Source organism: Carcharhinus amblyrhynchos, chromosome 8 (genome assembly GCF_965287045.1).
Source record: "Carcharhinus amblyrhynchos chromosome 8, sCarAmb.v2.hapA, whole genome shotgun sequence".
Classification (NCBI taxonomy): domain Eukaryota; kingdom Metazoa; phylum Chordata; class Chondrichthyes; order Carcharhiniformes; family Carcharhinidae; genus Carcharhinus; species Carcharhinus amblyrhynchos.
The window spans coordinates 40,948,094-40,976,049 of record NC_137331.1 but is presented as its reverse complement, the minus strand read 5'-3'; the positions used below and the strand labels follow the sequence as shown (position 1 = coordinate 40,976,049).

General features: G+C 41.4%; 1 protein-coding gene across 4 annotated transcripts; it reads right to left on the bottom strand.

Moving 5' to 3' along the window:
• Window positions 1-17: 17 nt before the first annotated feature.
• zhx1 (zinc fingers and homeoboxes 1) lies at window positions 18-27,686 on the bottom strand. 4 transcript variants are annotated; one of them, XM_080193924.1, is made up of 5 exons: window positions 27,574-27,686; window positions 20,047-20,234; window positions 15,863-15,980; window positions 8,408-11,250; window positions 18-2,542 (listed from the first exon to the last, which is right to left on the bottom strand). In XM_080193924.1, the coding sequence occupies exon 4, from the start codon at window positions 11,122-11,124 to the stop codon at window positions 8,410-8,412; it is 2,715 nt and encodes a 904-aa protein (XP_080050050.1). In that variant the 5' UTR covers window positions 11,125-11,250; window positions 15,863-15,980; window positions 20,047-20,234; window positions 27,574-27,686; the 3' UTR covers window positions 18-2,542; window positions 8,408-8,409. The 4 variants fall into 4 exon arrangements, with proteins under 4 accessions (XP_080050050.1, XP_080050049.1, XP_080050052.1 ...); XM_080193923.1 differs by lacking the exon at window positions 15,863-15,980; XM_080193926.1 differs by lacking the exon at window positions 15,863-15,980 and having other exon boundaries at window positions 20,092-20,234.
• Between the last annotated feature and the right edge of the window lie 270 nt (window positions 27,687-27,956).

The following is a 27,956-nucleotide window of genomic DNA, read 5'->3' as shown; positions in this document are numbered from 1 at the left end:
AACCCACAACACCCAAGTCACAGAATGAAGGTTTATTTTGAAATGTGTTATGTTCACATATTACAATCATTATAGTCCATGGAAAAGAATTTGCCGAATCTACATAAAAACAAAACATCAAGACAGAACTGCAGTAGACAGCTGAACAGATGTCAATTTAAAAACATTATTTGCAGGAACAACAGAAAAAGAAAAATAACAAGCCTACATAGAATCTCCACTGACCCTTCAAAAGCACAGTTAAGTTTCCTCATAAGCCATCAAAAGCAGGAATTCCGTCTGTTTATATCAGATATTTAAGAATCTGCTCCTAATCTTTATTAAACATCTTTGATATTACGGTTGTTCACAGAACCTTACAAAGACGGTAGCTGGACAAGCAAGATAGCAGTGCCAATCTAAAACAAGAAAGGTTAATTGAGATTGTGGAGAAATTTGCATTTAAAACTTAAAATCAAGTGATTTTTTGGACATCGGTGGGGAGGACCAGCCAACTCTCATTGGTGGAAAAATTGTACATGGGCCTTGACCAGTATTAAAACTAAGTGCACCTACATCACCGCCTCATCAAAAAGTTTTGATTAAATACTACTCAAGTAGTATTTACTTTCACCACTTTAATCAAAACTTTTTGATAAGTACGACTCAAGCTTCCTGAAAAAAAAGTGATGTATTAAGGCTTCCTAAATTTTCATTCAAATATATTCCTGATATTTAAAACCTTTCAATTTCCTGTGTCAATCTTATGGGGAGGGGCTAAAAAGGGAATGCACAGTCATAGCCTCCAACTAAAAATGCTCAGTCGTGTTAACATTTCACTGTTCATGATCACAGTGACACTCGTTAACACCCTTAAGAACACAGGATACTAAATCTTTAAGATTCAAACAACTAGCTCCCTGCACAAACTTAAAACTGTTGCACTGGTGAGCCAGAAAGAGGAGTAAGTGCAGCATTTCCTGGAGAAGTGCTTGTGAAAGTTTCTGCACAAGCTGTACTAGTGTTATGTGCTAAAAGTCTTTGCTAGATTTAGAAACTAAAAAGTACTGTTCACATATTTTAAATCTGAAAAGATGAAGACAACCAATGTTTATGTCCATTTTGTGAATTTTACAGAAGTAAAGTTTTGCCAAGATTCTTGGCATGAACTAAAATAGTGAAGGAAAATATAAAGCTAAACTGCTTTCAAATGTTACCTATGACGGTCTAAACTACTTTCTGATGACTTATCTGTGTGTCATTAGTGGTTGAACAACCAAAGTTCAAACTAATAATGATCAAATTTTGAAGAATTTAGTATACAGTACTTGTACAATAAATGTGCAAATGGCTTTTTGCATTATAAAAATGCACATTTACCAGGACCCGCCAGTACTGTAATCATGATTCTAATTCGTAAAAGAGATCAATATTTCTATAGAATTAAAGAGCGTTCATCTAAAACTGGGTTCATATGTTAACTGGTTCATCCTAGCACTCGTGGTTAATAGATATCATTTGTACTTCTGAAAATAATCTAATGTTCTTAAAAATGGATGGAGCACAAATGGTAATCTGTTTTATAAGCAAGACAAACTTAACACAATTAACTATAGTGGTGAACTGCTAACTATAGATTTTTTTTAAAAAATGGCATGATCCATCAATTTGAATGCTTCTCCTCACTGTACTCACACCATAAAGTACAATAAATAGCGTGAAAAATTAGAACCAGACATTGATTTATTCAAACCACAGCTTGCAACCCCCTTACTCAATGCTTACAATATTTAAATACTATATATATATTATATAAATGTAGAACTGTATATATCGAAGCAGCAACTTCCTAATTTCAGTATACAAAATCACTTTTGCAGAAGATACTGAAAAATACTAGCAACTGGGCATATGGCTTCTGAAGAAAATATCTGGGGAGAAACAAATCACTGACTCGACCTACGCCTATAATGTGTATGTAATTTTGAGTAACTACCAAAGCTTAAAAGCATAAAATTGAACAGATAAATTTTCCAAAGCAAATACAAAACGTACCATGCATAATTAAGACACAAATATATCAGTTTGCATTTTTGTCACTGATGGCTGTTAAACTAATGCTAAAATGTCATTTTGTTGCTCAAAGCTTATTGTAAATGCCCGTATCCCAGGAAGATAGATTATGATATGACACTTGAGCCAAATCTACGTGGGTGATGTAACAGCCCATGTGGGAAAAAAAATACAAGTGGTTGATAAATCTAAAAAAATTCGCTCAAAGACACATCTCACTAAAAAATGTAGTAAATTTCCAAACTGTACAAATCTGTTCCAAAACAATCGTCTATGTACAAAAATCCTTTCTTCTCCTGTATTAAAACTTTGGCACTATGGAAATTTAAAGAAAAAACCTTTTGCTTTATTGGGAAATAAAATGTGGTGTGTGGACATTTCTTTACTCAAATTATCTTGCAGCTCAGAGAGGATAACCACAGTGGAGGATTTTCTCTTTTAATTCTTTTGGCTCAAGTGCCCAATGACGACTGTCACAGATCCGCAGTTCCTAGGAGGAAAAATGCAGTCAATTATTAGGATTTTTTTAATATAAGATTATCATCACTATTTTGGTATGTATGTAAATAAATAACAGAAATGAATAGTAACAGTGGACAACAGAAATCCCTTCCAGTTCTGTTACATGATTATATAAAGTAACTAATTTTTCCATAACAACATACCTAGAACATAAGAACTAGAAACAGGAGTGGGCCATTCAGCCCTTCAAGCCTGCTCTGCCATTCCTTTTGATCATGGCTGATCAAAGTCAATATTCTGATTTCCCCTTCCCCTCCATATCCCTTGATCCCTTTAGCCCCAAGAGCTATATCTAATTTCTTCTTTCAAACACAGAACATTTTGGCCTCAACTACTTTCTATGGTAGTGAATTCCATGCATTCCCACCCTCTAGGTGAAGAATTTTCTCCTCAACTCAATTCTAATATGACTTCCAGTTCTGGACTCCCCTACCATGGAAACATTCTTTTTGAATCTACTCTATTTAACTTGTTAGAATTTTATAAGTTTCTACAAGATCCCCTCTCACTCTTCTAAACTCGAGTGAATATAATCCTAACCGACTTAGTCTCTCTTCATATGATAGACCTGCCATCCCAGGAGTCAGCCTGGTAAACCTTTGCTGAACTCCCTCTATAGCAAGGGTGGCATGGTGACACAGTAGTTAGCACTGCTGCCTCTTAGTGCCAAGGACCCAGGTTCAATTCTGACCTTGCCTCACTGTCTGTGTGGAGCCTGCACGTTCTCCCCATGTCTGCATGGGTTTCCTCCAGGTCCTCCAGTTTCCTCCCACAATCCAAAGATGTGCAAGTTAGGTTGACTGTCAATGATAAATTGCCTGTCAGGGAGACTAGCAGAGTAAGTGTGTAGGGTTATAGGGATAGGGCCTGGGTGGGATTGTTGTCAGTGCAGGCTCGGATGGCTGAATGGCCTCCTTCTGCACTGTAGGGATTCTATGAGTCTTCAGATAAGGACACCAAAACTCCACACAATACTCGAGGTATGGCCTCACCAATGCCCTATACAATTATTGTAAATAGCTTTTCCAAACTAACGCTCAAATTTGCAATTATTAAAAACAATGAGATTCAGTTGGACAGATTGTTCTGTTTTGCTGCCAAAAATTATCCTGCCATGTCAATTGTCCTTCCTTTTTCATCCAGCCCACCCAGTTGTTTCTGCTGCTGATTAGCCTGCCTAGTGATGTTCTTGCTGGGCATAAGAGTGTCATTTCCCTCTGCAACCACCAATAACCTTATGGAACACCACTGGGAAACAGGGTCAAATTGTTTCCACCATGAATTAAATCGGGTTCCATTACCAATAACATATAAAATCGCACGACTTGCTGGAGCCCTAGGCACTCCTTCGGATTGCAGATCAAATGAGAAGGAATCATAGGATCCCTACAGTACAGGAGGAGGCCATTTAGCCTATCGAGTCTGCACTAACTTTCTGAAAGAACATCCCACCCAGATTCACCTCCCCAACCTATACCTGCGCACTTAACATGGCTAATCCATCTAACCGGCACATCTTTCGAGTGTGGGAGGAAACCCATGCAGACACGGGGAGAATGTGCAAACTCCAGTCACCCAGGGCCGGAATCGAACATGGGTCCCTGGCGTGTGAGTCAGCAGTGTTAATCACTATGCCGCCCAGTGGGAAGATACTGAAGTGTCAATGAATCAAACTTGGACGACGCAGGATTTTACCCATGTCAAATTTGTGAACCATTCCCACCAGCAGAATAGCAAAAGCCATAAAACAATCCCTGTGATTGACAGAAATTCTGCAGTGGTCTATCTTGTTTAGTCAAACTTTCTTTAGAAATCATGTTGAGCACAATTACACAGTCAATTCCTCACTCAGAGCTTTCTGGCTAGATTCTACTTTCAAAAATGCAAAACTTAAAAAAAACTGAGAAATAACAAGAATAACCGTTTTACAGTTTGCACCAGCACATATCTGGTGGAAATCCAAATTTGTGGCTCTGTTGTGCCTTACTTTGGGCTTGATGGCACTCAGGGGTGGCACAGTGGCTAACACTGCTGCTTCACAGTGCCAGGGACTCGAGTCCAATTCCAGCCTTGGGTGACTGCCTGGGTAAGATGCTCTTTCAGAGTCAGTGCACTCAATGGGCTGAAAGGCCTCCTCCGGCACTGTAGGGATTCTATGGAAGAGGATGAGAATAACTTTCTCTTCTGATGTTGAAGCAGCAGCTAATGTGGTTCAAGGCAGCTTGAACTGAGAACATCATCCAGCTGATGACCCTGAAGACGCTGTTGAATGCCCACCTGCTTGTCTGCCTGGTTCCCAGGCTGATGCTCCAAAGGCCTTAGAGTCTTCCAAGACTTCACACTGGAGCACAAAAACACTGCAAACACGTTTGATTGTATTGACGACATGACAAGCTGTATCCCACATGTCCAAAAACAGAATACAAAGCAGCAAAAGATCACAGGCTTACAGTGCTACATCATAGACTTTTCCAAGATCAAACCCCCTTTCTCAAGGCCAGCATGTGTTGCTATGTGAGAGGTGTCCTCATTGTTGTGCTGGAATTGTGGAGTTTATAATCTGTAATGTATATCTAAATCTCAAAAAAAAAACCCAAAAAATATTTCTACTAAACAAATGGGTCAAAGAATGTTTTTACTCTTTTCACACACTCACACAGTACAGCAATGTTTAATGCATCACAGCAGGGCTCAATGAGTAGCATGTATGGGAGGCAGTGGTGTAGTAATATTGTCGTTGGACTAGTAATGCAGAGACCCAGGGTAATGCTCTGGGGACCTAGGTTTAAATCCCACCATGGCAGATGGTGAAATTTAAAAACACTTTGCAACCCAGATGCAATGGAGAACAATGCCTGGTAGGGACTGTTGTTTCCAGGATGGGCTTTTCCATATTTTGGGATGCCGGATAAGGGGTCTGGAACTTTTTTCTATCCTTTTGGTTGAGGCCCTCACACACCCTGATGAGCTCACAGTTGGAGTCAAAAGTCTCAGTGGAGGCCTGGTGTCTAGACCCCCCATTGCTAATAAAGTTTTCAGAAGAATTCCGTCAGTGGTGTCAGGCCTTTCATTAACATATTGAAGAGATCCAAAGCTGAAACGCAGACACAAAATTCATTGGGAGCATTGTGACTGAAACTGGTCCTCCACAACCCCCATTTTGTTCCCAGAAAACAGATGCACAAGAACTAATTTCTTGTCTCTTAGAGGCTGCAGGAAAACTAGAAAGAGGCAGCCAAAGCTTGATGCTGGGGTACTCCAGAGGCAACTAAGCGGAGGCAATAAGAAAAACAACGAATGGAACTATAACAGGTACAACCTCTTCAAAGCAAGCTACTGGGAAAAGGCATCAGAGGGATGGATAGATGGATGATTGATTGCAATCCATTGGGGAGGAAACATTTTACCAAAAGAGAAGAGACAATGTGTTGAATGGCCTCCTTCTGTGCTGTATCATATAACGAGATGGATGGAAAAGTTCGACAATCTTTAAGAAAGTTCTGTTCTAATGCTCTGGTTAGTAATGAAACAGGACCGATGTCCTGAATGCTGAGGATAAATGTCTTACCTCTTTACAGGGCAGAGAAACTAGGGCAATTTTCAGTATTAGAGAAAAACATACATATTCTCTACAATAGCAAACATAAATCCAACATACACATGTGAATAAACCACCAATAAGATTTGCAAGTATTCAAACAGGCAATAAATATATGGGTACTCTTGATCCGTACTTGTTACATTTTTGGATTTATTTGTGTCAAAGATCACTTCCATAGGCAAATCATAGAATCCCTACACTGCAAAAGGAGGCCATTTGGCCCACTGAGCTTGCACTGACAACAATCCTATCCCTGTAACCCCTCTGTGTTTACCCCGCTAGTCCCCCTGACACTAAGGGGCCTTGAGTACATCCAATCAACCTAACCCACACAACTCTGGACTAGGGGAGGAAACCCACGCAGACACGGGGAGAATATGCAGACTCCACACAGACAGTGACTCAAGGCTGGAATTGAACTCGGATCTCTGGTGCTGTGAGGCAGCACTGCTAACCACTCTGCCACTGTTCTCCATGACCTATACAATTTCTGGGAACATATAAGCCCTTTTGTAATGTCAACTTCAGAAAGTGGTAGAGCAAACATCCTTACAGTATGTCTGCTGTAGTTTGTAAGGCCGACTTATTAAAAAACATATAAGCCACAGCAAAAGAAAAACTGGATTATTTTTACACTTTTAATTCACATTCATTGCTTAGATATAAAGGCCTGATGTTTCCCTAACTCTGAGACAAGTATCTGCCGTCCCAACATAATATATACATTGGGGTTCCTCAACATTCTCCATCTGTATCCCAATGGTCTCGGAAATAATGCTGAATTGGGAATTACATTCCTGGAATTATACCCTGGTATGCACTGAGGTTCCAATAGAAACAAGAGAAGTCAAAAATGGATCATAAAATATTAGATGTAGCAGCTAGGCAAAGAAGAAATAAGTATCCAGCTAACAACCAAAGCATTTGAGACTGTTAACAAATTCCTCCATTCTTAACTAACAATCTCAGTACAAATAGTTCTCAATTTAGAATTCTTGTTCAAGTTTTTGCAACAAAATGGATCTGCAAGGGAAGACTATCCCCATCCATTTAACAAAATACAAAAGACATGGATCTCATCCACTCTCTCATGTAAGTTGAGTTGAAGCAGTAACCACAATTTAAAGTTTTTTAAAAAATTACAGTATATTTATTTACTTATTAGAATTGATACAATTTCCCCATTTGTCCCAGTATTGTCGTAGCATACATGAATAAAAATGTTGATGCATACAAAATTAATAAAATTATACCATAGAATAAATAATTACATCAACTTTCTGTTGCTCAAGGAATAGAAAGTGTCCAATCATTTCTGGGACCTCAGAATTCAAATGGAGGAATAAACGCAATGCTGAAAGCTGTTAAGTTTCCCAAGTGAAACAAGTTTATAAAAGGCTCAGTCTGATCATTGTGGACAAATTTTCCAACAAGCCTGTCCCTGTGGCATATCTAAACAGTACAATACAAGTCATCTTGCAAACCAGGTTTCAAGCTGGGCAGTGGTATTGTCTGGATTTAAACATGCCATTATCATGGCATAGGAGGAGTTTTAGATTGCAATTTACACTTGTGTACTTATGAACAATTGGACATTAGATTGGTATTCCCTTAAACAAATGCAAATATCATGCAGACATCCTAACAAATACCTGTACATTGACAAAATTTATACGCAATTAGCATATACCATGGAATGCCATCATGTGATTTATTCAAATATCATATTGACAACACAGGGGAGCCAGGATGTGGAGTTGCCAGTGTTGGACTGGGGTAGGCACAGTAAGTAGTCTCACAACACCAGGTTAAAGTCCAACAGGTTTATTTGGTAGCACAAGCTTTGACAGCATTGCCCCTTCATCAGGTGAGTGATCCTTTAGGAAAGGATATCTGTGGTCCTTACCTGGTCTGTCCTACATGCAACTCTAGGCTTTTAAACTTCTTCTGAAATAGTCAAGCAAGCCACTTAAGGATGCAATAAATGCTCACCCATGTCCCATTAATGAATAATATGAAGAAGTCTCATTACTGGGTATGTATATCTGAACTGAATTAATATTTTGATAGAATACAATGCTGGAATTAAAGTGATATATTACTCACTTATTCAAATTGGTAGCACCAATTAATAACATTCTACTGCGCTACTAGTTTTCAGCATTAAATTGGAACATAATTTCAAATTTCTAGATTTATTACAACTGAAAAGGTTCCCTCTATAAAACTCACATTTATGCGTTGGAATTCTCTGCAGAAATTTCACCATCTGGTTCCATTGCTTCATTGCTTTTTTGTGAAGGAGGTTTCCATACGTCACTGCTGCCACTTGCATCAGAAGCATCATCCTCCTCTTCCTGGCTCGCATTCCCTTCCCCAGGCCAATCTTCATCCTCTTCAAGTGGTTCATTCTTCTCATCATCACCGGGATACTGTCCATCTGAATTATTGCTCTCAGAAGCGCCGCCTTCTGTTTGCCTTTGCAGAAACCATTCCCTAATGCTCTCATAGCTCATACATGATCTTGCAACAAGATCGTCGAGGTCCTCTTCATTTAAATATTTGTGCTTCAAGTAGTACTGTTCAAGAATGCCTTTCCCTGAAGAAGCAGGGCCTGGTTTGCTGGTTGACGTTCCACTCCAGTTGTTTGACCTTCCACTGCCTCTGGGCCTTCCTCTTCCTCGTGGTCTACCTCTTGATCTACCTCTGCCTTTACTCTTCTTGGAGAAGACTTGGGTCTGTCCATTTTGGCAGTCTACGTTACCACTTTGATAGTAATAGTACCATTTCAAGTTACCATTTTTCCAAGCATATCTGGTATCTCCAAACCAACTTACTATATCAGTTCTGGCCAGTCCACTCTCTGCAGCTAATCGGTCATACTCCTCTGGGGATGGCCACTGCGTGCGGACAAACGCACTTTTAAGAAGATGTAATTGCTCTGGAGTTTTCTTATACAGCCTACTAGCTGCAGCAGCCATTACTCTTGGTATTGCTAACCCACTCGCCAAAGATGTGGTATGAATTTGTCCATAATTTGACTTGCCAGGTACCCCATCACTGTCTTTGTATTTACCATCGACCTCGCCACTAACGGCTTTTCCACTCTCCTCGTTTTTATCTTCTGGGCACTTAGCTTTCCTTCTTTCACAGAACCAGACATCAATCTCCCTCCTGGTGAGTTTTGTGTCAGTCCTTAACTTGCTAATTTCATCATCAGTAGGAAATGGATTTAAAAGGAAACTTTCTTCAAGGAGGTGAAGCTGCTCTGCAGATTTCTCTTTGAACTTCTGTGGAGCAAAATCGGGGAAAGCATTCCACCCGTGTTTGCGCTGCTGATTTACTACAATGGATTCGGATGTGGTTTCATCACCAGAATCTAAGACAATAGTGCTGCTGACCTCTGGGACATTGACATTCTGATTACACCTCGAGTTTCTGTGGTTATATCTAGTATCACTAAACCACTTCTTAATGTCGCCCCTCGAGAGGCCTGTCACCTGTATAATTCTAGCAATCTCTGCATCACTGGGGAATGCATTTCTATTGAAGCTGGCTTTCAGTTCTGTCAATTGCTCCTTTGTCTTCTTGAGGCGGACACCATATGGGTCAGTGGCTGCGGCAGGAATGAGAGGGCTTCCTTGTGCCGCAAGTTGTGGAAGCTGTGTATTGTTTGCCCGTTTTGCATCGGGACCGGCATCACCGGCGTCCTGTGCCCTACGCTTCTGCCACTGTGGTGTTTGATTTGCAACTCCTGCAACGCTGACAGTAATTGGAGAATTCCCAGCAACTGCATTTGTACTGGCGACCTGCGCCAAGACAATACCAGTCTGGCCAACTATCTGACAAGGTTGAAGGATCTGCTGCAACCCATTAGCAGATGTTGAAATCTGTGCCGGAATGACTGTAATTGTCTGGGGTATAGTGTGCACCGTTCCATTGAAAAGCTTCTTCTTGGCATCTTCCACCTCCTCTGGCGTCCAACTGATGCCATGCTTGAGGCGTTGAGCTGTGAACCAAATTTTAATCTGCTCCTCTGCATATTTTGTCTGCGTCTTTAGTGTTACAACTTCTGACTGTGTGGGATAAGGAAATCTGTTGAACGAGTTCACTAGATGAGTATTTACATCCATATTAGTGTTGTAAGTTGGAATGCTGTTCATGGGAATCATAACTTTTGGAACTAAATTAGAAGCTGGAGAAGATATGACTTGACTTACATTAACTGAATCAAGTATCACCCCGTTCGTTTCTTGGTTAATGCAAATTGCACTGGTATTGGCAGATCCCGAGACTGAGTTGGCCCCCGTTGTCTCATCATTGTTTTCTTGCTCAGCAGTGAATTCATCTACCAAACTAGGAGAGACAGAGATTCTTTTGGTCTCGGTTTTATTTTTAATCATCTTCATAATTGAAGTTTTGCTTATTGAAATTCCCGTCGGGGTACTGTCAGTGCTTTCTGCCTGTTCCTCATTTGTAGGAATACCATTGCTATTGGATTCTTCCACAGTCTGTTCAAAGACAGTTTGATTATTGTGTTTTACCATCTTAAGCTTAAAATTTATTTCACCCGAATGGTATCTGGTATTGTGGTCATTAAGAGTATCATATCTTTTGGTCGTAAAATTACATTCCACACAGAAGTAGGATGGATTAAGAATAACATTTGGGTGCTTTGCGTCAACATGCAAAGTGAATTCATTCAAGTCCTGCGTTTCGAAAGTGCAATATTTACATTCATAGCCTCCTTCTAGTCTCTTGATTTGAGTATCTTGCACTTCTTTTTCTGGAATAATCTCATCATCGATTACTGCACTGTCTGTTGTCAAACTCTCATCTGACATATTTGGAGGAAGGTCATCTGTATTCATGTCCAATTCTGGGTCCTGGTCCAGTGTCTCACTGGCAGGAACCATGCAAGGAATTTTAGATTTCCTTTTGCTAGCCATGGTCAGACGTGAAAAATGGTAATTTCTGAAGAAAACGCAAATGTCACTGAAAGTTGATCTACCTTCACTTTGATATCTTCTTGATGTGCCTTCCCAGAGGCAGTACCTACATTACATTGCATTCACCTACAGACAAAATAAAGAAAACGTTCAGGGTTACAAATAAAAATGGTTTTGATTGTATTAAAATGCACAGTCATCATTTTGATACACTAGATTGGAGTATTATTGCATAAATGGAATAGAAGCTGGATTTCCAACCTCAACAGTGATCCGATGACAGCAAAGATCACACATTAACCCACAGAAAGTGAAGGAAACGCTCAAGGCACGAGTTATCGCCACACTATTTCATGAATCTCTTTACATGTCACTTGCAATACATCTACAAAAGGAGCTGATCACTGAGGCACATGGCAGACACTCAAGTGCGTGAGACATCTCAGAAGAATCACAAGACGGATCTCTAGTATTCAAGGTCTGAGTTTTGAGGGAAGAATGGAGAAACTCGAGCCAATGAGCTGAGAAAAATGTCAATCAATCAGTTAGGTTTTTCATTCCCTATTGCATTCAATCAAAACTGAAGCAAAGCAAGATCTGAAAACTAGCAGGAATTGCTTCCGTGCAACCTAGAAAGAAGCAGGTACCAAAGCAACTTTTCTGGAAATAAGTCAGTTGGCAAAGTGGTCCCCCTCAGCCGGAGCCCCACCCAGAGGAGAACAGGAATATGCAGAAAATATGCATCAGTAATAGAGAAGATGTAGATATTTGATGACCATACTAACTGTTACTGGTATGTTCATCATAATATACATAAGCGAAGAGCTTTGTTTAATTAAGTATTCAGCACACCAATAAAAAGGTGGTCCTGGAAAGTGGCCAAGGAGCTAGTGCTAGGCTTGGGGTCCGTTAACCACAGACCCTCTCAGAGTCCTAAGGGTCCATGGGTCCTAGTTTGGCTGGCAGTCAGAGCTTCCCAATCCTTGTGATTTTCTTTAGGGAAAACCATTTGAAGTCCATTACCTGGGCACTGCAAGTTAGACACAGGGACATCCTTTCCATCTTGGGAAGAGGTAGAATCTCCTAAGTAGGTGGTAGATCTTGGTTTGCATTTGAATGATCATTGCCACCTCTCAGAAATTAAGCTCATCAGACACTATTTTAATCTCTATCCAATGGCATGTTTCCTCCTGCATGTACACATTTAGTTGCTGAGCTTCTCATCCATCTTTTTTGAACTAACTATACCTTAACCACAAATATTATAGAGTTCCTTATCTCTCAAATCTTCTGTTCCCCAAAATCTTTTAAAGACTTTAAGGTTGGAGACACCTAGTTGCTACTTTTTTAAATTTTCCTTCGCCTGTTTTAACTTTGGTGGTATCTTACTCTTGCATTCTTCACACCAGTCTCTCGCTTTTTTTTAAAAACATGTGTTGGTCAAGATCAACATTTGGGTTCACTGTGTATGGCTGAATATCATGCCAATGTTCACAGTGGCACATTTAGAGTAACCATTAAGGCACAACATTGGAAGCTTGCTGGTGGCCATTTAATCATATCACTCAGTCACCACTTTTAGCAAAGAAAATTGGAAGAAATATGTTTGATTAAAGCTACAAAATCTGCCAATTAAATGACTGCCAACTGAATTAATCACAATTACTCTTAACTCAGGGCCATCAACCACAGTTTAATCCAACAATTAGTACAAATCAAACTGTGGCCAACGTTAAGCTCTACATGTAGTCTAGGAGAACAACAATTCTGTCCAGCTTTTTTTTAAAAATGTTGAATGCAAGTAACAAGTTCTTTAGAACATTAGTATTTACTTTTGTTTTACCAGTTTTTATAGTTCTTCATTGAGAAGTGGATAATATATATATATCTGGATGCATTTGATAATTTACCAGCAAAGGAGTCCAAACTTAGTTACATGGCCTCAAGTCATCATGAAAACATACATTCGTATGTACTACTTAGGAATGTAAATAGGCCATTCAGCCCCTCAAGCCTGATCTGCCATTTGATAAAATCTTGACTGATCAGATTGTAACCTTAATTTTACTTTCCTGTCTAGTCCTATAACCTTTGACACACTTGTTCAGGGGCAATTAAGGATGGGTAATATATGTTGGCCTAGCCAGTGATATGCATGCACAACCTCTGAAAAGATAAGTAAAAATTAATTATTTTATTTCTCTGGCTTAAATACGAAAGCACCCAAAGTTTTGAAGCTTTTCTTAAAATCAATTTAAAGGTCTTTTTCAGCCTTAGCTCTATATCTCTAAGCTACAGCTTCCCTTGTTATTGAAAACAAGAGAAATATCTGTTTTTGAAGCATAATTCACAACCTAACTCACTTGTTAATCAAGAATCTATCTAATTCAGCCTTAAAATTTAACAATGACTCTGCTTCCATGGAGTTGTGGGGAAGAGAATTCCACAGATGAATGACGCTTAGAGGAAATATTTGTCCTCATCTCTGTCCTAAATGGAAGATCTCTTGCTTTATAAATGGTGTTCCCTAGTTCTGATCTCTCCCATAACAGGCAACATCCTCTGAGCATCCATTCTGTCAGGGTCCCCTCAAAATCTTGTATGTTTCAGTCAGATCATCTCACATTCTTCTAAACTCCATTGAATAAAGGCCCAAAGTGTCATCATAGGATAACCCCTCCAGCTCATGGATGGCATGGTGTCACAGGGTTAGCATTGCTGTGTCACAGAGCCAGGGACCTGGGTTCAAATCTGGCCTCTGGTGACTGTGTGGAGTTTGCACCTTTTCCCCGCATCTGCATGGGTTTCTTCTGGGTGCTCCTGTTTTCTCCCACAGCCCAAAGATGTGAAGATTGGATGGATTGGCCATGTAAATGTGTGGGGTGACGGGTTTAGGGAAGGGTCTGGGTGGGATGTCTTTCAGAGTCAGTGCAGACTCAATGGGCTGAATGGCCTCTTTCTGCACTGTAGGCATTCCATGTACTTTAAGCCCAAGCATCAATTCCTTTGGATCAGTTAATAAAACTGTGAAATTTGCTACCCAAGTGACAATAAAAATATTGTATTTTATTTTGCTAATAACTTTATTCCCAATACTAACTTTTTTTGTCATATCCTGAATCATAATCAGTTAATCTTAGTTAGCTAATCTTTGACAGCAACATCCTACGCTGTGGCTTCTACTACTTCGGAGGGCAACTGGCATGGAAACACCATCACCTACAAGTTCAATCCAAGCCCTCACCATCTTGGAGCAACATCACTGTCAGTGGGCCAAAATCCTGGAACTCCCTCCCTATCAGCACTTGTGGGTGTACCTGAACCTCAGGGACTGCTCAAGAAGGCGGCTCACAACACTTGTTCTGGGGCAATTGAGGATGGGTAATGAATAAATGGCCTAGCCAGTGATGTGCATGCACAACCTCTGAAAAGATAAATAAAAAATAATTATATTGTTTCTCTGGCTTAAATACGAAAGCGCCCAGAGTTTTGAAGCTTTTCTTAAAATCAATTTAAAGGTCTTTTCCAGCCTTAGCTTTATATCTCTAAGCTACAGCTTCCCTTATTATTGAAAACAAGAGAAATATCTGTTCTTGAAGCATAAACTAACTAACTAAACTGCAAGAACAGAGAGCTTTAGATGTGCAATTATGAAAAATGACAAAACGAAGAGTCAATCACGCCATGTAGAATTCAGTTGACAAACAATAATTGGGCTACTAAACTAGGATAAACATATAAAAGCTCATTAAGCAGCTGGGTAGCATACAAATCTTGGAGACTGGCACAACTAAACTTGCTTTTCAGACCTAGCCTGCATACACTAGTAACTGCTGGAATGGAGAAATAGAAACATATGTGAACATTTTTAAGCACGAAGGAGACAGAGTGCAATTTACAAGAAGCCACAACTATGCCATTATGATAGTCAATGCTGCATCAAGAGCTCTGAAGACTCATCATTAGGTCCAGAACAAACTACATGATCTGAGCAACACAAAAATGTATGGCATGAATGTTACAGTAAATTAATAGCATGTGAAAAATGGAAAACAGTAGTTAGTAAAAGTGTATCAAAGGTTGTCACTGGGACAGACATGCAAGAATGGCTCAGGAAAAAAATGCATTTTATACAAATTATATTGTGCCTGCTGTGATAGCTAAGAATCGTCAGGATGCCCCATAAAGTGTTGAATGCCAGATTATTAGTACAACAGGATATGGGAAAAATGATTCCTGATTTCTCTCCTGGATGACTTAGTAAGATTATGTCCCCTTGTATTTGATTCCCTGTCACAGGCTTTCCACATCTTCAGGCCAAGAAGCAAGAAAGAGTTGTGAACATAGCCCAGTCCATCCCACAAACCATCCATTGACTCCGTCTACACTTCCACTGTCTCAGGAAAAGCAGCCAGCACGATCAAGGACCCCACACACTCCGAACATTCTCTCTTTCACCTTCTTCCGTTGGGAAAAATATACAAAAGTCCGAGGTCACGTACCAACTGACTCAAGAACAGCTTCTTCCCTGCTGCAATCAGACTTTTGAATGGACCTGCCTTATATTAAACTGATCTTTCTCTATACCCTCGCCATGACTGTAACACTATATTCTGTATTCTCTCCTTTCCTTCTCCCCAAGTATTCTGAATGGTATGCTTTCTCTGTATAGCTCACAAGAAACAATACTTTTCACTTTATCGCAATACATGACAATAATAAATCAAATCAAATCTACCTGATCAAATCCCTTTCAACATTTTAAATGGCAAGGTCTCTCAAGTAGCAATGAGATAACTGATCAGGTATTCTGCTTTTAAGATGTTGGCCTTGGGGTAAATAGTGGCCTGGACACCCTAGAAAACGCAAATACAAAATAATTACTACACAGAAAGAAGCCATTTGGCCCATCAAGCCAGTGCTGGATCTTTGCAAAGCAATTTAACCCGATTCTCCAGCCTTGCAAATTTTTCCCTTCAGTTGCCTATCCTTATCAGTTGCACCCTTTCAAATTGTTTCCATCACACTCTCAAGCACAGCATTCCAGATCCTAACCACTCATGTAAAAATATTTCATCTCATGTTACCTTTAGCATTTAATTCTTTTTTCAATTGCTTTAAATCTGTTTCCCCCCTTGACTCTTGATCCTTCCATCAGTAGGAACAGATTTTCCCCATCTATTCATGATTTTGAACACAAATCTTCTCTCAACCTTTCCATTTTTAACGAGAACCAACTCAACCAGCTCCAATCCGTCCACCCAACTCCAGTCCTTCATCCCAAAACCAGTTTTTGGAAATCTTTTCCACATTCTCTCTACATAACTTACAGCTTTTCTTTGGACAATGCTATGGGATCTTAGGGACAAAGTGGATCTTGGCTTAACACCTCATTCATAAAACAATACATTAGTGATGGACTAATGTACTGAAGATTAGCCAGATTATGTGGTCTTATCACTGGCCTTCTGAATCAGAGGTGTCAACACTGTGCTAAGCTTCAAGAACTCCCTCAAGAATGCATGGATAATTAGTTCCTACTTCCACAATGTTTCCAGAAAATGGAAGATATTTTACTACTCGAAAAAGATGGAGTTCTGGAGTAAGATTAGTAAATTATGCATCTGTGGCTTAGATCGAGCACAAGACGGAACATGAGCTAAGATCTCCCTCTTTGAGCTGCCGGGTAAGGGTCTATGTATCTTAGTTCCAGTTGACTGCTGTGGTAAATCAACAGGCAGGTTGTCTTTGATCTTTTGATCAAAAATATTTGGTTCATAAAAAGTTTCAAGAGGGTTTAAAAGCCATGTCTCGTAAACTACTCGTCAGCCTGGAATATATTTACCAAAATGTAAACCTAATCAAATGCGTTCAAGTAGACTTCTGGAATAGCAGGTCTTCAACCTGTTTCGTCCCCAGTTGAATATGATATCTAGAGTCAAACAGCAAAGAAAGGCACAGTACAGAAACAGTCCCTTCGGCCCTCAAAGCCTGTGCCAATCATGAATCTCTAACTAAACTGAAACCTTCTACGCTTACTCGGTCCTCAGCCCTCTATTCCCTCCCTATAAAGTCATGAATACATTTTTTTGTCTTGTTGATCCGAGTTTAAAAAAAACTTGGGTCCAAACACAATTCAATTTAAATTTGATCAACAATTCAGTAATCACATTTTCCAAATTATATCATATAATAAGAGGGCAACTCAGACAAGATGATTGTGCTGTGTGACCTCTATACTTGTGCAAATTTCCAACAGGAATCGCAGATAGCGTACAAATCCAAGTTGGAACACCAAAAAAAGTTGACAAATACTGACAAAAATTGCTAAAATACTCAGGCAGATATTTTTAAAGCATCCTTCAGGAGGGAAGCAGTTTAACATTTCACACCTTTTGTCAGAACTGAGAAAGTCAGAAATGCAACAGGTTTGGGGTGGTGGAGGGAGGAATGTTAGGAAGAAAAGCAAAAGACAAAGGGCAGGAATTTGTGGCCCAGATATTAGTGAACTTGGAAATTCGCACTCACAGTTAACGTACTGCTCTCTCAATCTTCCAGTCCCACCCAATTTGATTCTTGCCAACTGCAGGACAGAAAAACCCTGGCCAAGGCTTGTGAAAGAGCGAGGAGCAGAAGACACCAACCATATGGTAAAGGGTTTCCTGGTTGGCAAGGCCAAAAGGAGTGGTAATGGGACAAGTGAAGAAATGAAAGTTGTGACAGGAGGAAGTGCGAATGGCAGGATCCTGAATAGCTGCCATCCGAAAGCAAAGTCAAAGAAATAAGACAGAAATGAGGAAAAACACCAAACCAGCAAAGAAAAGCAAAATAACATGGAGTTGAAGTGACCATCTAAAACTGTTGAACATAACGTTGAGTCCTGAAGGGAGTACACAGTCAAAAAATGATTTGATTTCATTTGATTTATTATTGTCACATGTATTAATATGCAGTGAAAAGTATTGTTTCTTGCGCACTATACAGACAAGTTCATAGAGAAGGAAACGAGAGAGTGAGAAATGTAATGTTACAGTCATACCAAGGATGTAGAGAAAGATCAACTTAATGCGAAGTAGGTCCATTCAAAAGTCTGATGGCAGCAGGGAAGAAGCTGCTCTTGAGTCAGTTGGTACGTGACCTCAGACTTTTGTATCTTTTTCCTGCTGGAAGAAGGTGGAAGAGAGAACGTCCGGGGTGCGAGGGATCCTTAATTAAGTTGGCTGCTTTGCCGAGGCAATGGGAAGTGAAGGCAGAGACAATGGATGGGAGGCTGGTTTGTGTGATGGACTGGGCTACATTCACAATCTTTTGTAGTTTCTTGCTGTTGTTTAAGCTTGCACTGAGCTTATTTGGAATGTTGCAGTAGGTCAAAGGCAGGAAATGCGGAATGCAAGGAGCAAGGTAGGGTGTCAACATCTTATCAGTTATATGTTATATTTTGTTAAAGTCAATTACATTGTTGTGGGAAACCAGTGATGGGTATTTGAACACATAAGTAGGGAATATTTCTGCGGCTGATGGGCACCGCAGGGGCTGGGGTGCACTATCACACAAGCGTGACATTTTAATTTAATTAATTAAGTTTCCTTTTGACATTCTATTTTTGTGGCAGGGCAGCCACCTCTGTCATTTTTTGGTTTAATTCACCGATTATTGGTTTTATAAAAAAGTATAAGTAGGAAATAGTTGAGACACTGGGTGCTTGTGTTGAGTGTTGACACTGAAAAAGAGTCAATAAGCTCTCTCAGCAAGGAAAGTCTCTATAATTGAGTATTGACTTCACCAACTGGCATGGATCCTATTAATGTGGAGAACAAAAATGGCAAAATACTGGAAGCTCAGGATCACACCCGCAGACTGAATGGAGGTGTTTTGCAAAGTGGTCACACAGCCCAGCTTTCATCTCCCCTGTGTGAGAGGCTGCCATATCATGAGCAGCAAATATAGTACAAAATATGAAAGAAGTATGTGTAAATTGCTGTTGTATCCAGAAGGATTTGGGACCTTGGATGGTGAGAAGGGAGAAGGTGACTGAGGTGTGGGCCATGGCATCACAGAGGGAACAAGCTCTTTGGAATAGTGAAGGCAGGAGGTGGAAGGGAAAGTCACAGCATAAGTGGCAAAGATAGCAAAAAATGATGGGTTCAACACATAAGCTGCTGGGGTGAAAATGAAGACAAGGTGAATCTTATGGTGCTCCTGGAAGGGAGAGCTGGGGGTAAAAGAAGCATTACAGGAAACAAAACAGGCACAGTTTATTACACTTCTAATTTTAGAAGTTCTGATGAAAGACCACAGGCCTAAAAAGTTTCTCTCTCCATAGCTGCAGCTAGACCTGCTGAATATATACACTTCCAAATTTTATCACATATATCTAGCACCCACAGGATTTCACTTTCGTTACAGAGCCAAGATGAAGCTGGAACTTTCCTGCCACACTGGAATTTATCTGTGAAGCATGCCATGCGGAGTCAGGAAGTGTTCCCTCTAACTACTGTCTGCAGTTGGCTTGTTGCGCTGCACTGCACCTTTAAGATCAACATGTTGTCTTCCATTGCTCATTTCAGAGAATGATAGTGGGTGGAAGCAAGAAGCCAGATGACCCCAGTGCTTTTACAACTTAAATTAAAATAGACTTTTACATGTTTATGTTGCAGGGCAGATTCCATAACAACATGAAACAAAGAGTGCTTAAAAATATTCTTATAAATGATTTTTTTTCTGTTTCCAACCCTTATGTTCCACTGCATTCAACTAATATAAGCCAAGGAGCTGGACTACTACGCTACAGACATGAGGTCAAATACCACCACAGATCTGAAAATTTAAATCCAGTTAATTAAGTAACAAACTAAACCTGGAATAACAAGCTAGCATCAGTGATGGTGATCAAAAAACCACCAGATTGACATAAAAACTCACCTGATTCAGTAATATCCTTCAGGGAGAGAAGTTTATTGTTCTTACCCGGTCCAGCCTACATGCAATTCCAGGCCCACTGAAATGGCCTCGCAAGCCACTCAGTTGTCAAGAATATGGCTCATCAGCACCTCCTCAACGACAATTAGGGATGGACGATAAATGTTGACCTGCCCAGTGACACCCACATCCTGTTAATGAATCAAAACAAAATGTTTACCAGTGTCATTGACACGTGGCTACAACCAACTCCTTTCTCAATTGTACATCATCCTCATTTGGAACAGAAAGCAACTTGTGAATTCAATGCATTAACTATGAAGACTTCAAAATGTGACAATGCACTTCTGAACAAGGCCAGAAACAATTTACCTCAAGTTACTGGGATGCCTTATGATTACATAAGAACATAAGAAATAGGAGCAGGAGTAGGCCATCCAGCCCTTTGAGCCTGCCCCGCCATTCAATAAGATCATGGCTGATCTGTCGTGGCTCAGTTCCACATTCCCGCCCTCTCCCCATAACCCTTAATCCCCTCTCTTATCAAAAACCCATCAACCCGCGTCTTAAAAATATTTAGCGAGGCAGCCTCCACCACCTCAACGGGCAGAGAATTCCAGAGATTCACCACCCTTTGAGTGAAGAAGTTCCTCCTCAACTCCGTTCTAAACCGCCCCCCCCTTTATCTTGAGGCTGTGCCCCCTAGTCCTACTGTCCTTTCTGAGCCGGAAGAGCCTCTCCACCTCTATCCTATCCATCCCATTCATCATCTTATACGTCTCAATGAGATCTCCCCTCATTCTTCTAAACTCTAACGAGTACAAGCCTAGTTTATTCAGCCTCTCCTCATAGCTCAACCCCCTCAACTCCGGTATCAGCCTAGTAAACCTCCTCTGCACTCCCTCCAAGGCCAAAATATCCTTGCGTAAATACGGCGACCAAAACTGCACACAGTACTCCAGCTGTGGCCTCACCAATGCCCTATACAGCTGCAGCAAGACCTCCCTACTTTTATATTCAATCCCCCTCGCTATGAAGGCCAGTATCCCATTAGCCTTCCTGACCACCTGCAGGCTGGGTTTTTGCGACTCATGCACAAGGACCCCGAGGTCCCTCTGCACCGTCGCCTGCTGCAGTTTTTCGCCCCGTAAGTAATAGTCCTTCCTACCATTATTCCTGCCAAAGTGGACCACCTCGCACTTGCCAACATTAAATTCCATTTGCCATTTTCTGGCCCATTCGCCCAGCCTATCTAGATCCTTCTGCAGACTCTCCACACCCTCCGCACAATTTGCCGTTCCACCAATCTTGGTGTCATCAGCAAATTTCGACACCATACACTCGGTTCCCTCCTCCAGATCATCTATATAAACGGTAAATAGCTGAGGCCCCAGCACCGGCCCCTGGGGCACTCCGCTAGTCACCAACCGCCGATCCGAATAGCACCCATTAACCCCCACTCTCTGTCTCCTATTTGACAACCAATCCTCTATCCACGCTAACACCCTACCCCCAACTCCATGCCCCCTTACCTTCTGCAATAACCTCTTGTGATTAAAAATACAAGGTACTTTTTAGTTACACTTCTGTGACTTTTGCAATGCAAAAACTTGACAGAACTTCAAAAATTCTAACAACTAATTTTTAACTCAAGAACATCTGTGAGTCATCAGACCTCCAAATGCCAGAAAAACAGATTACTCATGAGTTGTTAAATTCTTCACCAGCATTGGAATATATTCTGTATGTTCCTCCATTAACTCTTTTCTAGACTTTAGAAGCATAGCAAAACTGTAAAAAAAACACTGTTCATTCAACTTCTAAATCTCAGAGTGAAACATGGTTAATTTAGTTTGGAAAATGTGGTGCAGTCAAAACCACAGGGGAGAGGTGGGGGGTATTCTCTCAGGCTAATACACCATGCACCCACAGAAAAACAGCCTGGGATCAGAATGTCAATCTTGCAACTTTGGCCATTTGCCAAGTAGGAGGACACACACCTGCAGGGGAGAAAACACGAGGACCCACAGTCACAACAAAACTACCATTTCAGAAGTTTAACAGAACACTTTCAATTGCCGTCTGCAGATGAAGAGTAGACCTAAATATATATCATGAGTGTCACTGTTCAGGTACTATGCATGCATACACTTCTAACAAGAGGATTTTATGATGCGGAGTTGCAGGCGTTAGACACTCACCTGCTGAAGGGGCAGGGCTCTGAAAGTTTATGCTAACAAATAAACCAAGAGGATTTTAACCTAGGCAGGCAGTTAAAAATCACAAGTGGGTCTTATTCACCAAAATCCTGCTGTCTATGCAAGTTTACATTTCTTCCTGCTCCTCTGACATACATGGTTTAAGTTCAGGTGACATGGTCAGAACTTCACAGCTATTTTCAATCGAGGCCTGCATGGCTTTCTTGTCAATTAGTCACCCTGACGGGATGAGGAGTCAGGACCAGAATACAACCAAATAGTTGCTCTTTGATATTTAGGCTCCAGGCTTTATGCAATCACAAGGCTCTCCCCAACTCCTTTCCTTCTAATTTGCCTTCCAGTACATCTGTCCTGGATTGTGGAATCCTCCCATTTGAGATTCTGCTCCTTCCTCCCCACCCGCCACTCCCCATCAGCTTCAAGTGGGAAACCAATGGGATCCAGGCACTGAGGCCTTGATTCAACCCCTGGCTGCAACTCTCACCCAGTGAGAATCAGGGTTACTATCCAAATTCGAAAAAATATTCTTGCACTCTATGTAAAGATTAATAATTGGCACCTTTGCAAAAAAAAAAGCCACCTCAAAATCTGCCAAAAGGCATTCTCTGACATTTGTCTGAATTCGGTTTAGTGCACACAAGCATTCAGCCAGTTTGGAATCAGCATTGCCCTGAAGCGGTGACTCAAACCTGCCACTATAGTACAAAGTGAAACCACTCCAACCAGACCTTAATCAATTGCTCCCAGTATGTTTTGAAGGCATTGTCACATTTCATGTTCGCTTCCCGGAGGTACATGTGTATTAACAAAAATGTACAGTTAATCTAGCCATTAGACCGTGGCTATATTGAAAGTGACACGATCACAGTGCAAGGCCAGTGAGATACAACTCCTATCAGATTTTACATTTACATGGCGAAAGTCATCATCTTGTTCGAGGGAAAATGGGCGAGAGGGGAACTTTCAGCTGCCTTTATAAAGGCTGGATTTTCTTTTGGATCGAATGAAAAGCACAGCCAGCAAAACAACTAAAACACCAGTTCAAGTCAATTTTCACCACGCCACACCCAAAAATAAACAAGGCTAGAGCAATAGGCTTTCAACAAAATAAACCAAGCTTGCAACTTGCACCAAGGCCAAGACAAAATGAACTTTTTAAAAAAGTACAAGTTGCAAGATAATGTTTTAAACCCTCTGAACTATTGCAAGTTTCTTACTAGCTCTGAAAAGTAAGCCATTACTTATTTTGGTTTTGTTTGTTTATTAGTGTCACAAGTCGGCTTACATTAACACTGCAATGAACTTACTGTGAAAATCCCCTAGTCGCCACACTCTGGCGCCAGTTTGGGTAACACTGAGGGAGAATTTAGCACGGCCAATACGTCTTTCAGACTGTGGGAGAAAACCTACGCAGACACAGGGAGAATGTCTGTTTGGAGTTTGCACTGTCATCCAAGCTAACCACTATGCCAATTAGTGATCTGATTGAATTATTACTTTGGTTCTCCAGGCAATTTAATCAGTTTTCCAATCATTTTATTCAGCTTTGAATAGGATAAAATTGGCACTTGGGAAAAAAAATCATTGGATAAAAGCTGCTTCTGAGTACCTGCTCTATCCCAAGTCAAGGTTAGTGCTGCTCACTCACTCTCCTTCCAAGGCCACGCTCACTAGTTGTAGATTTCACCGCTGCTTTCAACCCTTTACTAGTTCTGACTAATGCTGATGTTGTCTGTTCTTACCCATTCCGTAAGAAGTCTCACAACGCCAGGTTAAAGTCCAACAGGTTTATCTTGTAACAAATGCCACTAGCTTTCGGGGCTCTGTCCGTTCGTCAGGTGAGACTTACCCATTCCCAGCAGGTAGTTTTTCTGCTTGCCTGATCCCAACGTGCATTACTTCTTTTACCCTGGCTCTTGCTAATGCAACCAGTTCTCCACCCAGCCCAGCATTATCTCATCCAGCATCCCAGAGGAGATTAATTCCCAAGATTTGAGAAAAGGAATTACAATCATACAAACAAAGGACAAGAGGCACACGAACAGCCATAGAAGAGTAAATTTATACAGAATTGATTTGATTTATTATCGTCAGATGTATTAACATACAGTGAAAAGTATTGTTTCTTGTGGGCTATACAAAGTATACTGTTCATAGAGAAGGAAAGGAGGAAGTGTAGAATATAGTGTTACAGTCATAGCTAGGGTGTAGAGAAAGATCAACAGAATGTAAGGTAAATCCATTCAAAAATCTGACAGCAGCAGGGAAGAAGCTGTTCTTAAGTCAGTTTGTACATGACCTCAAACTTTTGTATCTTTTCCTGATGGAAGAAGGTAGAAGAGAGAACGTCCGAGGCGCGCAGCGTCCTTAATTATGCTGGCTGCTTTGTTGAGGCATCAGAAAGTGTAGACAGAGTCAATGGATGAGAGGCTGGTTTGCTTGATGGATTGGGCTACATTCACAACCTTTTGTAGTTCCTTGCAGTCTTGGGCAGAGCAGGAGCCATACCAAACTGTTACACAATCAGAAAGAATGCTGTCTATGGTGCATCTGTAAAAGTTGGTGAGAGTTGTAGTTGACATACCAAATTTTCCTAGTCTCATTCCTGTACCCAGTCTCGTCATAGTGGGTCGGATCGCAAACAACGGTGGTATCATCAGCAAACTTGAAAATTGAATTGGAGGGGAATTTGGCTACACAGTCATAGGTGTATAAGGAGTATAGTAGGGGGCTGAGAATACAGCCTTGTGGGGTACTGGTGTTGAGGATGGTGTTGTTGCCTATCCTTACTGATTGTGGTCTGTGAGCTAGGAAGTTCAGGATCCAGTCATACAGGGAGGTGCCAAGGCCAAGCCACAGAGTTTGGAGATGAGTTTCATGGGAATAATGGTGTTGAAGGCTGAACTGTAGTCAATAAATAGGAGTCTGACATGTAGGATAAGGAAAAAGTAGACATTTCAGGAACGAGAAACAAGAACACAATGAAATAGATCGCAAAGATAGAGCAAGGCACTGAGAAGAGTAACTAAAGAATCAGATACAAACTTGTTTTGGCATTTCGCAGTCAGGTGTAATGAGCCTTTTGCTTGTCATGGCTAGATTGAGAGTAATAAACTTTTATATAACATCCTTTCATTGGTTGTATTCTGGTCTCTGGCTGTTACTGATTGTTTGCACTTTATTACAAAAATCTGGAATTTCCAACTCACTTCTGCATAAAAAGATTCATGTTTTATTTAAAAAGAACCCTTGGAACGTACAAGTTTGAAAAATCCCCCAATTGGAAACAAAAATGATAAAACAATGTGCAATCTTTTAAATATTTTTGAACGTTCAATGAGCTTGCATGGTAAGCTAAAACAACACTGATCCGAATTTTCAATTAGCTCAAATAAGAAGCAAAATCTGCAAATATTGGAAATCTGAAAATAAAAACAAAAACATGTGCAACAATTTTATTCACAAGGTTTGGTTTATTGTGTCCTGTATTTAATGTTCTAAACTCACTCTAAATAAGATTGCAATCATAACACAGCTTTGTTGAGTTGGACAGTTCTTGGAATACTTCAATTCAAATTACAGTTTAGATTGGGAGTTGCAAATAAACAAACGAAACTGGAACACCTCCAACCAACCCTAAGCAAATTACACTGTTAGAAACAAAAAAACAGTTTCACCGATTTACTTTAGCACAGTAATAGACCACAGCTGGATGCAAAAAAGCATTGTTTGACACACGAGAGCTTGCATCTATATAGGTCCTTTAATGTAACAACTTTCTGACAGCACTTCACCAAGAATGTTATCAAGGATATTAGGACTTAGCTTCTAGAAGGTGCCAACCATTCTATAAGTTTATGTTCGGCAGAACAACAACATGCTTCAATATAGCATCTTTTCCTCAAACGTCTTAAGATGCTTCAAAGAAGCAGTGTCAGACAAAGAGCGATACACATAAGGGCAGCTTGGTCAAGGAGATAAGATATAAGGAGCAACTTAAAGGAGAGAGATTTTATGAAGGGTTATATGCTACTTCAAGATGACTTTTTTTGCAGCATTATACTGACTAGCATATAAATACACATGACACGTAAAGGAACACAGAAACATAGTCGCACAAGAAGGCCATTTAACCCCTTGAACCTACACCGCCATTCAAATAGATCATGGCATCCAGGAAATAGTTTGCCATTTCCCCACACTACCCCAACATTCCTGATCAGTACCCACACATCAACTGATCTCCCGCCACTAGCATCTGAGAATCAGATCAATCTGAGAATCACAGAAGAGGACCTTTGACCCATCAAGTCTGCACCGACGTATGAAAGGCCCTGACCTGCCCATCTAATCCTACTTGCCAGTACTTGGCCTATAGCCTTGAAAGCAATGATGTGCCAAGTATTCATCCAAGTACTTTTTAAAGAAGGTGAGGCATCCCACCTCCAGGTAGTGCATTCCAGACCATCACCAAACCCTGGGTAAAGAGGTTTTTCTGCAAACCCCCATAAACCTTCCAACCCTCATCTCACGTTGGCATCCGGCGACCTCCCGGTGACGGCGCCTGGGAGCCCCACCGACCTCCCGGCAACGGCACCCGGGAACCCCACTGACCTCCCAGCACCCGATTGACCTCCTGGCACCTGGGAACCCGATCGACCTCCCGGTGCCGATACCTGGGAACCGACTGACCTCCTGGCACCAACACTTGGGAACCGATCGACCTCCCGGCACCAACACCTGGGAACCGATTGATATCCCGGCGCCAGAACTTGATCAAACTCCCGGTACCAGGGAAACAAATGAATTCAAATACTTGTTACGGAAAACAAACTAGCCCCCAACCTAACTTCAACGTTTTCACAGTCTCCCCATTCCATCACAGTCATCCTGCTGGAATCTGGTAATGGGGGGTGCCCACTTCCCCCCCTCCCTGGTAGGCAGCAGTCAGAGAGGGCGGGGGGGCTGCACTACCTGGTCCGTGGTCTATCTATCCACCCACCCTCCCCGGCTGGGAGGAGCATCAGGTGGCGCTCGTCTGGGGGCGGGGTCAGACCTCGCTCTTCTGCTCCCCCCCAATTGTCCCTGTTATCCCACGCGTGCGCACTGGGGGACAGCGCGTCTCTCCCCCAGGGTGACGGTTGGTGCCCCTGCGCTGACATCCCCCGCCCGCACCAACGGTTCAGCTCGTCTCCTTGCAAAACAGTCCGAGGCTCGATGGCTGCTGCTCTCGGTCAGCAGCTGATGGATGACGACCACCCCCTCCCCCACCTGATATCGACGAGCCGGCTTCCCCGCCTGGATGACATACCCGACTGCTAGCAACCCATCCGGACCGCATTCTCCTACCCGCCGGCCGTCCCGACTTGCCGATATCGTTCTTTAATTAATCCGTTCATTAATTTATATACAGAGGGAGCGGGAGGGATGAGGAGGAGGGCGAAGCGGGCCAGCTGACGTCATCGGAGTGCGACCCTGCCGTAAAGCGGGTCGTGAATCAGCAGGAGGCTTCTTCCGGGAACATCCCCCCTCCCCTCCTCAAAGTGGCGATGGACCGTTGAGCGGTACCGGTAAGTGATGAAGGTGGGAGAGAAGTGGTTCCGAGCGATTAAAAAATGATTAAATCGCGAAATACTCCTCGTGAGGCGAAATCCCAGCGGGAGTGTTGGCATTGATCCCGTACACAGCCGGCCA

Excerpts from the sequence above, each read along its gene's own strand:
- zhx1 (XM_080193924.1), bottom strand. The coding sequence starts at position 11,124 with ATGGCTAGCAAAAGGAAATCTAAAATTCCTTGCATGGTTCCTGCCAGT.